This window comes from Rattus norvegicus, chromosome 18 (assembly GCF_036323735.1).
Source record: "Rattus norvegicus strain BN/NHsdMcwi chromosome 18, GRCr8, whole genome shotgun sequence".
Taxonomy (NCBI): domain Eukaryota; kingdom Metazoa; phylum Chordata; class Mammalia; order Rodentia; family Muridae; genus Rattus; species Rattus norvegicus.
In genome coordinates this window covers 71,500,408-71,512,836 of record NC_086036.1, presented here as the reverse complement: position 1 = coordinate 71,512,836, position 12,429 = coordinate 71,500,408, and the positions used below count along the sequence as shown (strand labels likewise).

The 12,429-nt window shown below is 51.3% G+C and overlaps 1 protein-coding gene across 9 annotated transcripts in view; it reads left to right on the top strand.

Annotated features, from left to right (window-relative positions):
- Ctif (cap binding complex dependent translation initiation factor) overlaps nt 1–12,429 on the top strand; it is a 271,272-nt gene that overhangs the window by 89,657 nt on the left and 169,186 nt on the right. For all 9 annotated transcript variants that reach the window (XM_039097004.2, XM_063277493.1, NM_001108891.2 and 6 more), the window contains one exon: nt 2,884–2,959. In XM_039097004.2, coding sequence (XP_038952932.1) covers nt 2,884–2,959 — 76 coding nt within the window. The remainder of the gene's footprint in view (nt 1–2,883; nt 2,960–12,429) is intronic.

Genomic DNA, 12,429 nt, shown 5'->3' with positions numbered 1-12,429 from the left:
CCCACAGCCTGTGTTCCCGTAGAGGGACAGAACTGGAGCGAGCCGTTGCCTTGGCAACCCCACTGGCAGCAGTGACTCAGCTGGTCTGCAGCCACCACCTGCCTACCACACCTGCAGCTTAGTAGGAGGTTTCACCCTGGCCAGGCAGCCTAGGGCTCAGAGCTGACCCCCTGTACACTGCCCACTGCTGACCTCACACTGCTTGGGTGAAAGGGCAAAGGCCAGGCCCGTACTTGCTCAGGAGTCTGCCATCGAGTTCCACCTGGCAAGTTCAGTTCCCAGGCATGTTTTATGCACATGAGACCTTAAAGACTGGCGGCAACCATTCCAGTGGGGCCAGTTCCCCAGTGCCTTCTTCTCGACATCTATGGCCTGCGCACAGCACAGTGCTTTCCCGGCCAGTGGCACACAGTTGGTGCTTTCCCAGCCAGTGGTACACAGTTGGTGCTTTCCCGGCCAGTGACACACAGTTGGTGCTTTCCCAGGTCAGTGGCACATAGTCGGTGTTTCACCAGCCAGTGGCACACAGTCAGTGCTTTCCCAGGCCAGTGGCACACAGTCAGTGCTTTCCCAGCCAGTGGCACACAGTAGGTGCTTTCCCAGGCCAGTGGCACACAGCTGGTGCTTTCACCAGCCAGTGGCACACAGTCGGTGCTTTCCCAGCCAGTGGCACACAGTTGGTGCTTTCACCAGCCAGTGGCACACAGTCAGTGCTTTCCCAGCCAGTGGCACACAGTTGGTGCTTTCCCAGCCAGTGGCACACAGTCAGTGCTTTCCCAGCCAGTGGCACACAGTCGGTGCTTTCACCAGCCAGTGGCACACAGTCAGTGCTTTCCCAGGCCAGTGGCACACAGTTGGTGCTTTCCCAGCCAGTGGCACACAGTTGGTGCTTTCACCAGCCAGTGGCACACAGTTGGTGCTTTCACCAGCCAGTGGCACACAGTTGGTGCTTTCCCAGCCAGTGGTACACAGTTGGTGCTTTCCCAGGCCAGTGGCACACAGTTGGTGCTTTCACCAGTCAGTGGCACACAGTTGGTGCTTTCCCAGCCAGTGGTACACAGTTGGTGCTTTCCCAGCCAGTGGTACACAGTAGGTGCTTTCCCAGGCCAGTGGCACACAGCTGGTGCTTTCGCAGGCCAGCCTGTCACTGTCAGGCAGAATGATTAGCCCAAAGATGGCTGCTTAGTCCCGCTGGCCTTTCCTCTGCCTCCTCACCGAGGCCCAGCACTTCACAATGGGTGTGGTAGCAGGCCTGACCTTTCTTTTCTCGACTCACACCTGCCACACCTTCCTCATGCCCCGCCTGCTCCATCTCCACCCCTCTGACCTGGACCATCCCGTGTCCTCTTCTGCACGCCCTTTTCTTCAACGAATACTTTGTTCCCCAGCAATACAAAGCCCGAAGCCCAGCTTGCAGTGTAACTGGTTTGAACTCCTGGCTCTACTGTGCCTCCCACTCAGTGACCTGTGACTTTCTTCACCACTCTCTCTGGCTGTCCTCCTTCCTGCCCTCTGCCCATCACCTCTACACCCCACCCCTCTGGGTTCCTGCAGCACCACCTCGTGCCCTGGATGGGGTACTGGCCACAGTTCCGTTGGGCTATCTCCCACCAGTTCCCTGCTTGATGAACCTAGGTGCCAGGCTAGGCCCCTAGCCCTGTGTAGCCATGCGTGATAAAGAAAAGAATGGTGTAATGAGGGCCAAGTTCAGGTCCTTTTTTCTTCCACCTAAGACTTTGCTAGTTTGACCTGCCAGGTTGTTTTCCTGTCTGAGTTCCAGGACACATACATACACACACACACACACACACACACACACACACACACACACACACACAGCCCGGTCTCTCTGTCTCTCTGTCTCTCTGTCTCTTCTCTCTCTGTCTCTCTCTGTCTCTGTCTCTGACTCTCTCTCTCTCTCTCTCTCTCTCTCTCTCTCTCTCACACACACACACACACACACACACACACACATGCCCCCCAGACTTTTGGGATTCTTGTCTTCTGCTGCCCTCTAGTGGAGGTCAGGCTCACAGCACCAGGAAGTGAGTGTCCAATTCACTTTTACCAAGAGCTCTAAGGTGTCTGTCTGGAACCACATCTGGTTTGTTTTCCTTGCTCCTCTGCCCTTGCATCAGCGTGACAACAGTAGAAGTGACTGCAGCAGAAGGGATATACTTACCTTGTGTCCTGTGTTCTCATCATTTTAATCCTCAGACCAGGTTATGATTTCAGACCCTCTGATTACTCCCAACTTCGCAATGAAGAAACGGAGGCATAAGAAAGTGATTTGCAAAGTCCCTCAGGAAGGGATGCGTCTGGAGTTCAAACTCTGGCTGTCCGGTGCTAGTAGCTGCACCTTTAAATGTGCAAAAAAGTGAGAGCTCTGGGCAGTGAGCTGGGCCAGCATCCCCCAGTCTGCAGGCACACACACCCACAGAGACCCCAATACAGAACACACAGTGTAGCTGAGTGACTGGTGTTACCGGCCTGATGACAAGGAAGGAGAGGGAGGCTACACTGGTTTTCTGCCATCTCCCGCCTGCCTGTGTGACGTTCAGATGGTTGTTTGGTCTCTCTGTTTGCTGATTTTTTCCCCCCTTTGGTGCAATGGGGCCAAATGAACCAGCATTTTTAGGGATTGTGGGGGCAGGGTAGTCATTAGCTGGGAGCTTAGCGGCTGTGCCTAGAAGGGGGTGTCAATGAATTCATCGCTCACCTCCCTTCAGATGTGTGTTGCAGGGGGGCTACAGGAATCCACTTCTGGGGCCCTTTCCTTGCGTGAGTGGGGGAGAGCAGGCCACGCCTCTCCTGACCCGCAGCCAGGCAGGGGCAAGAGCTTGGCGAGCCACTTCCAACACCGTTCTGTCTTTTGTGGTCTAGGTGTGGCAAGGGGAAGATGGAAGATGGAAATGGTATCAGCCTGAACGACATCGAGAAGGTCCTCCCGACCTGGCAGGTAGGTCCTCAGTCTTCTCTGCTTGGGCACTCCTGCTCTGGTCCCTTGCTCCAGCCATTGATGTACTACAGCATGGGCGGTAGGAGAAAGTGGGTAGAATGGGACCCGCCAGGGACCCGCTGTCCCACTGACAGTGGTTGTGGCACCTTGGTGATACCATAAGGACACCCTGACTCTTGAGTGACAGGGACTTGGCCTGGCCACTACTCTAGCTTGGGAGTTTTTCTCCTTGACCTGACACCACAGCAGGTGAGCATTCTCCAGCACGCTCGCACCACGGGCGGGTGTAAGATCCACGGAATGTCCGTCTAATGTGGCTTTTGAAAACTGACCTTGTCTTTCGAGCTCCGGCACCTGCTGTGGTTGCTGACTTTGCCCTTGATTACCTTCCTCTCCCAGAATGGGTACAAGCTCTGAGACAAGGAGGACGCGCTCAGCAGAGCTGAGGGAACCCAGGTCTAGAGGTGACAATAACTGGAGGCTTCAGAGGAGACGGTAGGGACCTAGCTATTCCAGAGACAGCATGTAGAGCCATTGTTCCCAGGAAAGGGACTGGAAAGTGTGACTCATCTCGCTCCCCAATTGCTTCCGCTGTTTCACCTTCATTCACCACACTTTCCCATCTTACCCTGTTTTGGGGTGTTTGTTTGTTTTTTGTTTTTTGTTTTTGTTTTTGTTTTTTTTTTCGGTCCTCTCTCCTCTCTGCCCTGCCTCTAGCCTGTCACCGAGAGATGCCGGGGAGTCCACAGTATGGCCCCAGCTCTTGAGTGAGGGTGAGCTGATAGGGTCTCTTTCCCCCATCTTTCTCTGGGTTACTGAGTTTCTTAAATCTGGACTTTGTGTGTTTGTCATATTTTGAAATGTGTGTGATGTTTGTGTGTGATGTGTTTGTGTGATGTGTGTGTGTGATGTGTGTGATGTGATGTGTGTGTGATGTGTGTGTGTGATGTGTGTGTGATGTGTGTGTATCTGATGTGTGTGATGTGTGTGATGTGTGTGATGTGTGTGTATGTGATGTGTGTGTGTGAGTCCCTATGTGTATATATACACAGAGATGACAAAGGGGGATTCCCTCAGTTGCTATCTCCTTTATTCTTTGAGACTAACCATCCTAGTTGACTTTCTATTGCTGTGATAAACATCATGACCACAAAAGCAACATGGGAAGGAAAGAGTTTATTTCCGTTTATGGTTCTATTGTGAAGGAAGTTGGAGCAGGAAACAGAAAGCTTGAACTGAAGCAAAAGCCCATGGAAGAGTGCAGCTTGCTCAGCCTCTTGCAGGAATGGCACCGCCCACAGTGGGCTGGGCCTTCCCAATCAATCAGCAGTCAAGAAAGTGCTCTTTTTGACTTGCCCACAGGTCACTCTGATGGAGGAAATTCCTTCATTGAGGCTCCTCCCTCAAATTATCTGGCTTTTGTCAAGTTGAAAAAAACAAAACAAAAACACCTAACCAGCCTGGAGCTTGACAATTCAACTAAACTGGCCAGTCAGCAAGCCCCAGGGGTCCTCCCATTTCTACCTCCCCCTAGTTGGGACCACACAGCACCCTGCCCAGCTTTAACCGGAGTTAAATACCTGAATTTGAACTCTGGCCCTCTGACTCTCACACCAGCGCTTGATAACTAGCCTCCTTCCCAGCCTGCACACTTGGAAACTTTTCAATGTGTAACCTTCTGGTCCCCAGTCTGTGCTTTCAAATCTCTGCAGGCCCCACTTCTCATTCCCCAGGGCTTGCCAAAAATCTGCTTGGTTTTTTTTTTAAGTCTTTTCCCCTCTTTCTTTATTTGGGGTAACTTCTGGTGCAATGTCCTCCAGCTCAGTCATCTTTTCTTGTAATGTCTAAGCCTGTTAATCCCCTCTGGTGTGTTTTTCTTTTCTTAGAAGTTACCACCCATCTGTCTCTCTTGCCTTCCACCTCCCATGTATTTTAGCATGAGATGTAACTTCCAGTCAATGCTTGGTGTCCTTCCCCACTTTTGTTAGTTGGTTTGTTTTGGTAGAGTCTTTTCTGCGTAGCCCAGGTTGGCTTTAAATTCACAGCGATCCTCCTGGGGGCTAGATTACAGGTGTGTGCCACCGTGCACGGCCTCTAGGTCGTAGTTCCCAATACATCAGAGCCAAAGCAAGTAAGGGATGAGCTAGTGGAGTGGCTCGGTGGGAGAACAAGCTTGCCTCGCAAGCTGGGTGACCTGAGTTCAATCCCTGGAACCCACACAAAGGTGAAACGAGAGAAGCACCCCAAGGTTGTCCTTTTACCTGCACACACGTACTGTTGCCTGAGCAGCCCCACCCAACATCATGTACATGAATACATGCACACATACATACACACATATGCACGCGCGCACACACACACACACACACACACACACAAATAAGTAAATTCTTACAAAACAATGGAAAAAGCATGTAAGAAAGGGAATGTTTTATTGAGAGAACAGAAGTGTTGCCCCTTCGCAACCTCATCTGAGAAGGACAGGAAAACACTGCTCTCCCATTTGCTATGTGCTGGCTACACAGACTGACCCCGCTGCATCATGGGAAATCATACAGAGAAATCCATGCTTTAAAAACACTACAGGAAATTCCTATATACAGTGCAGTCAGAAACCCGAGGTCCAGCTGATTCCGACCACTGTGCCTTAGCCATTGCGTGTAGGATCTGCATTTCCTATAGGTCTCCCTAGGCTAATGGTTGACACAGCTCTCTAGACAAGCATTCCAGGTCCCAGAGCTGCAGCTCTTCAGGGGATGGCTGTCCTGAGAGTCCACAACATCCCTCAAAGCACCACACAGCTAAAGGTGCCTATATAAGTTGTCGGCTGCGGCTCCTGAGTGCCACCTACCCAGGCCATGGCATTGGCATGGGCAGGGCTTCACAGCATGGAGTCACATAGTACAGTGCAGGATGTCTGGGGCTCCTAGCCTCAGTCACTGAGAGCCAGCTGACTGGAGTGGGTGCATAATGACTGTCAAACACTGTCACTTCCAAATTTACCCAGAAGGCACTGTGTGCTTCCCTTGGAATCCCTTGGCATACGTAGAGCTAAGTGAACTCCACTAGAAATGCAGAGCCAAGATGTAGATAAAGGGGATTAGCCTGAACTCATTTCCTTAAGAGAAGATAGACGCTGAAGTCCCTCTAGCTTTGTCCCCTAACAGCTTCTCTTCCCATACACGCCCAAGCTACTGCCCAATTTCTTGACCCAGCTGACCTCCCCAGCCTCTGTCCTGGGCTCAGTCTACCCTACCTGCAGTGCAGCTGGGCCCTGTTCCCATCTGCCTTGATCCTTCATTTCTTTTTGCTTTCCCTCTGCCTGGCTTGCTCTACCTTATAGCCCTTGTCTTGCCGAGGTCACCTTCCCTGTGAAACCCTCTCAGAGACACAGGACAAGTCCATCTTTCCTCCCAGCCACCCCCCCCAGGCCTCCTCTCACCCCAGCAGGATAGCACCTGTCCCAGTGTTCCTTCTCATTCACAAGTCAGACTCCCTCCCTAGAGGAGGACGGGGGAGGGCCGTAGCTACACATCCCTCATTATACACGCTCGAGCCTCGTGCACCTTCATACAACAAGCCCGGTCTGTGAGAGGAAGCTGTTGGAGAACGACTTTCTGGAAGCACGACCTTGGCTATCTGGGGGTCACAAATCATGGCGGTTTTATCTGTCCAGTCATTGAGCATGTTCCCTTTACCCCCACACCTCCACACTGCCCCCAGCTAAGAGCATCCCTCCCACTTCTGCTGGTACTCTTTGGGGTGTGGTTTTAAGGTCTTTCCATCATCTCTCGTGTTAGGACCTTATAGGCCACAACACAGTATTAAACCCTCAAATCTCGGCAGCTGTTCACACAGACACTAATGTGTTGATGGATCTAAATATCCCTGAGTTGCCTCCTTGGGCATTCGGGGGTCCAGTCGGACTCTGTGTGTAGTCTTGCCACCCCAAGGTATCTAGGTAGCCCTGGCAAAGATAGAGTAAGAGTTCATAAGGGTTCATCCCCTGGGTGTTAAATGTTTGGTCCCAGAAGAATAGCTTGGACAGAGTTAGTCACACGACTACATTCAGCTGTAAAGCCATGGTGGGGAAGGGTGCAGGCAGAGGCTCCATGTGCAGCAGACACCTCCACCCATCATCCTCTCTCCTCCCCTCACTCACTAACCGTCTCAGGTAGGTACTTTACCCTGACCTTTTGGAGAGACTGGCATTTGTTCCTTGGGAAGGGCACGGTCCCTTCGAGGAAGTGACAGGAGTCACAGACCGAACACCCTGTCATTAGAGCTGCAAATGCCGAGCAGACGCTGGCATCTGGCCCAGGTCACAGTTCCTTAGGGTGAAAGTCTGTGTCCTCTCCCTATGGGCGCCACCTTCCTCCCCAAGCTGCTGAGATTTCCAAAGCCTTGGGGCTCTAGCTCAGCAGAGAACCCTAGTGGCTCCAGACTTAATGACTGTGGTAGTTCTCCTGGGAGCACTGGGGGGTGGGGGGGTGTCCTCAGTTGGAGATCAGATGTGACAGTGGTTCCCAGTCCAGCCCCTTGAGCCAAAGCACAGGACCTTCCCCTTGGCAATCCTACCTGGGTGTATTTTCACAGTGAGCAGTGGATCCTAGGGGCAATCCCTTTTAGTGCAAACCATAGGCATTCCCATTGCTGTGGTACTAGGGCCTGTGGGCCTAGGCCCTCAGAGCTACCCATAGTAAGGGTAAGCAGGTGTCCATGACCAGAGATCACACCTGCATCTCTAGGAGCCCCAGCTATTAAGAATGACTCTCCACCACAAATAGCATTTAGTAAGGGCCAATGTAGGTGATGTTTGGCTTTGTCCCCTCCCCGCTTTTATATATGTATGTATATATGTTCTGTGGAGGCCAGATGACCACCTCAGGTGTCATTCCCCAGGCATTCCTTCTACCATCCTGAGACAGGGCCTCTCCCAGGCCTGGGGCTTGCCATCTACACTGGCCAGTAAGTCCTGGGAATCCCCCTGTGTCTATCTCCTCAAAGCGGGGGTTGCAAGCACATGCATTTAATGTCACTTCTGAGGGTCAAACTCAGGTCCTCCTGTTTGTGAGGCAAGCATTTCACCTACTCATTCACCTCAGCTGGTGATGTAAGCGCCACCAAGGCCCGTCTCCCTGTGGCAAGAGCAGGGTGGGGAAGAGCAGGAGACTAGGCTGTGTGAAAGCCCAAGGCAGGCTTTAGAGCACCCACTAGCACTTACTGCTCTGTGTGGTTCGAGCCTGCTGTTGCTCTCCGGTTAAGTCAGGCATCAGAAGGCAGCCTGTACTCAGGGTTCAGTCATTCTGGGTGGTGAAACCTTAGGACAAAGCCTGGGACCCACATGGCAGAGCATGTGTTGGGGTCCTGGGGGACTTTGATGTGCTACCGTGGCACTGCATTATGGACTACATGTGATGAATGGGCATGGTCTGCCTGCCATTGTCAGAGCAGCCCTTGTTCAGTTACCATCATGGATGACTGCATGTGCGCCTAGAAGGTGTGGATGCACCATGCTGCCCCTAGAGGTTGTCAATGCATCACCATGCCGACTCCTTGTCTAGCTGAGTGAGAAGCCATGGTCCCCAGTAATCAAAGGTGTCTCTACAGTCTTTCCTCCATGTCGATGCCAGGTGAGCAGATTGTCCCAAAACGGCCCTTCTCAGATCTCTGAGAAGAGAAAAGAAGTAAAAAGACACATTACTCAGGACCACATATCCTCTGCTATGCTAAGATCACCAGAAACCCTTAGAGCATGTGGCTGCTACCCCCAAGAAGACAGTTACACGGGCAAGAGGACTGCCTTCCTAGGGTGCCTAAGTGAACAGGCACAACATTGATGCGAGTTGATCGGGGAGCTGGAAAGCATCAGCCTCTCTCCTCGGAAGATGGAGTTCCAGGATCCATGTTCTAAGCCATCCAAGTTCAAATTCGAGTGTAAGGAAGAAGGCCTGCTCCCCTTGCACACTCCTGGCCTTATCTCTGTCCCATCACTAAAGGAAGACCCGGCCTGGGTGTTATCACCCCAGGAGTAGTGGCTTTGGGAGCCATTTCCCTTTGTTGCTATGAGTCACTGCCCCATCCCACGCCACCTCGACCCGCTTAGCAACTATCACAGAGCGATCCAAAGCCGACATGCTGTCTTCCTGATCTCTAGGCCACCCAAGGGTCTCCTTCATATTCCCGGGACACAGAGAGGAGGCTTGAAATCCTAAGGGAATACCTCTTGGCTCCATGTCTGTGTCTCTGATGCCTTTTGTGTCTTCTGTAAAACTCTTTAGAAAGGCAGTGTTAGTTGATGCATCTGATGTCTTGCCTAAGTTATTCCTATACAAACATTGTGTGTGCACACACGCGCGTGCATATGCATATGCACGAGTGTGCGAGTGCATGTGTGTGTGTGCGCGTGTGTGCGCGCGTGCTGCGTGCGTGCATGCGTGCGTGCGTGTGTGCGTGCGTGCGTGCGTGTTGTTATTGATGGTGTTTTTGTTGGTGTTGTTATTGGGGTTTTTTGTGAGGGAGGTTGGTTTTGAGGTTTTTATTTTTGTTTTTAGGAGTAGGGTTTGTTTTGGTGGTTTGGTTTAGTTTTTTTTCTTGTTGTTATTTGGGTGCTTTGGTGTTTTATTTTATTTCGTTCTGTTTCGGAGACAAATCTCACTGTGTAGACCAAGCTGACGTCAAACTTACACCAGCTCACCTCCTGCCTCCAGGGAGCTGGGATTTACTGTCATGGGCCACTGTGCCCAGCTAGGGACATGTTTTGATCCTTTTCCTTGGATTCTTCATCAGGCAAATGGTGTGCCATCTGCGTCTTGTTTGGCAGTAGGAGTGACCGTATACCTTCTCCGTTTTGCATCTCTGCTAGGACATTTGTAAACTAAATTCTATGCCTGTCAATAATTATTAGTTGGCTCTGACCTCAGTGACTGATCTGGATTAGGGAAACCGGGCCAGGCTCTTACTGAATGGCCTGAGGAACTAAGTCTAATGGAATGTCTTGCCTCATGAATGTGCCCAAGACACTCCCTGTGGTGGACCCCAAAAGGCCCAAGGGACAGTAAATAGCATTTTGACCTCAGGAGAATGTGTCTCAAGCATTCTTTTTCTAGCACAAGAGGACAAGAGAGGGCAGAAGGCACAGAAGAGAACAGTGATTAGGGTTAAGCCCTTAGATTCTTCCCCCACTGTGCATCAGATGATGACTGGGTGAGAGTTCTACACTCACCACATCCCCTGGGAACATGGGGGTCAAAGGTAATTTCAAAATGAAAATCACCTAAAATGAAGTGCCCTGATTCATTTAACACTTGGCAAAGTTAAAAAAAAATGGTGTTGGAGCAGGAAGGAGCTGCCTCTGTCCTCCAGCAGATGGCACTGTGACCGTGTGATAACAGGACAGTGGGGCCCTCTGCCCTACATCTGATAGGCATTGAGGCTGGAGTGGCTATGGCCAGCTCTTCAGCCCTGCAGATGGGAAAGAGTGGCTGTCATTCCCTGGGGCTGTATTGTCTCTCTTGCCAACAACTTCTGGAAACTTCCGGGATCTGTGAACTCATAGGCGTAGGATTAGTAAAACATCCCAAAATGCCCAGGCACAAAAGTCACATGAACACCAAGATCCATGCACCCCAGCCCTGCCCCCAGCCCTTAAGGCTTTGCCACTCTACTCACCTCTCAGTCCTGTGGGAGGAGCCGTCTGACTTCTTTCACTCCATGGCTGGGTACCTTTGATGGACTGGGTTCAAATGCAGGAACTGGGACAGTAGATGGTGCATGGTGTTCTCTACAACGACTAACACTTGCTCACACGCACCAAATGCTTTCGTGAAGATACCAGCCTCTTTGGAGTTTTTTTTTTTTAAATTGGCTTTAATTTTTTTCATTCAATATATTTTGATCATATTCTTTCTCCTCTTCCAACTCCTCCTATGTCTTTCCTCTCTTTACCCAACTTCGTATTCCTTCTCTTGCTCTTCCTCCAGACAAAAGAAAACAATAGTTCACAAAAAAAAAAAAAAAAAAAACAAAAAAAACAAAAACAAAAAAACATGTCGTCTGCTTTGTGTTGGCCAGATGCTGTGGGCTTGCAAGCCTGCCTGGTGAGACTCAGTTGGAGAAAAGGGATTTGCCCTCTCCCGGCAGGTCATTGGCTGGGGGTTTCGTCTAGTTTGAACCTGTGCACATCTTATGTATTCTGTCACGGTCTCTGTGAATTCAAATGTGCGTCAGCCACTGTGTCTGGAACACACCGCTTCCTTGAGGTCAGCCACCACCTCTGTTTCCACCTTCCCGTCTGCGTGGCTCCCTGCGCCTTGAGGGGAGGGGTTTGATGCAGACATCCGATTTAGGGCTGAGGGGATGCTTCTTACTGAGTTCCTTCGGCAGCTGTCTTCTGGTCAGGTACTGCCTTCTCAGTAAGTTCTTTTGAGCTATGCCACCCCTGCCTCTCTCTCTTTCCCTTTTCCTCCCTCTTAGTGCCCGTCACACGCGTGCTATATTGATCGTACGCTTCTGTTCCCTCGCACACTAGTGGTTAGCTGCACGTGGGCTCGAGGTTGGATGTAAATGATCCTCGGATTGCGCTTGTCCCCAGGGTCTCACAGTCCCTCTGTACCTTGGTCCAGGACATTTATCTCCACCTCGTAGGTGCTGGGAACAGAATCTGTATGTCCTGTCCCTGAATTCTCATAGCCGTCCGTGACAGGTTCGTTCCATCATGGTTTTTCTGGTCTGGAGAGCTGGCGTCAGTTACCTTGAGCGGAACCCACAGCTTACAAAGGGAAGTCAGAGTTAAGAGTTTGGACAGCCTGGCCCATTTGTAACTGGCAAGGAAGGGGCAGCAGTTCCCCAAACCAGTTTTCTGACTCTAGGCAGCCCAGGACGTCACATGCCACTTCTTGATGGGCACAGAGAAAGTGGCCATCTTTTTTCTCTCTACTTCTAAAAGTAATCCGTGCGGAAAGAGGTGGAGAAAATCGGAGGGAAATCCCTACTCTGGTTCTGAGGAAGGGTCAACTGTGAGTGTTCCTGTTAAAAATCAGACAGGTTTCCAAAGTTCCCCCCTCCCTGCTGCCTGAAGGCAAGTTCCTCCCTACGAGAGCCCCTCATCTCTCCATCCTCCATCCCCCCCCGCCCAGAGTTTCCTCAATTAGGACAAAAATAGGACAAAAATAAAGAAGACCAGAAGCTCTTCAATCCCGGGCTTCCTGTCTGAGGCCCCAGGTAGCAGGGCCCGTGGGGACCGGAGAGCAACGTGCTAGTGAGTCGAGACTATTGTTATTTTCGCCACTTGTGAGTCTTTTATAGAAATGACTGGGAGTTGAGACTTCTGCTGGTGACAACCAGGCAAGGCCCTTGGGAAGAGGCAACTGGCTGAGTCTGAGCCAGTTCTCACGGGTTCTTCCCTTCCCATTCCCATAGGCAACAGAATACAGGGAGCCAGCATCTGAGGTGGCAGCAGCCTTTGGAAC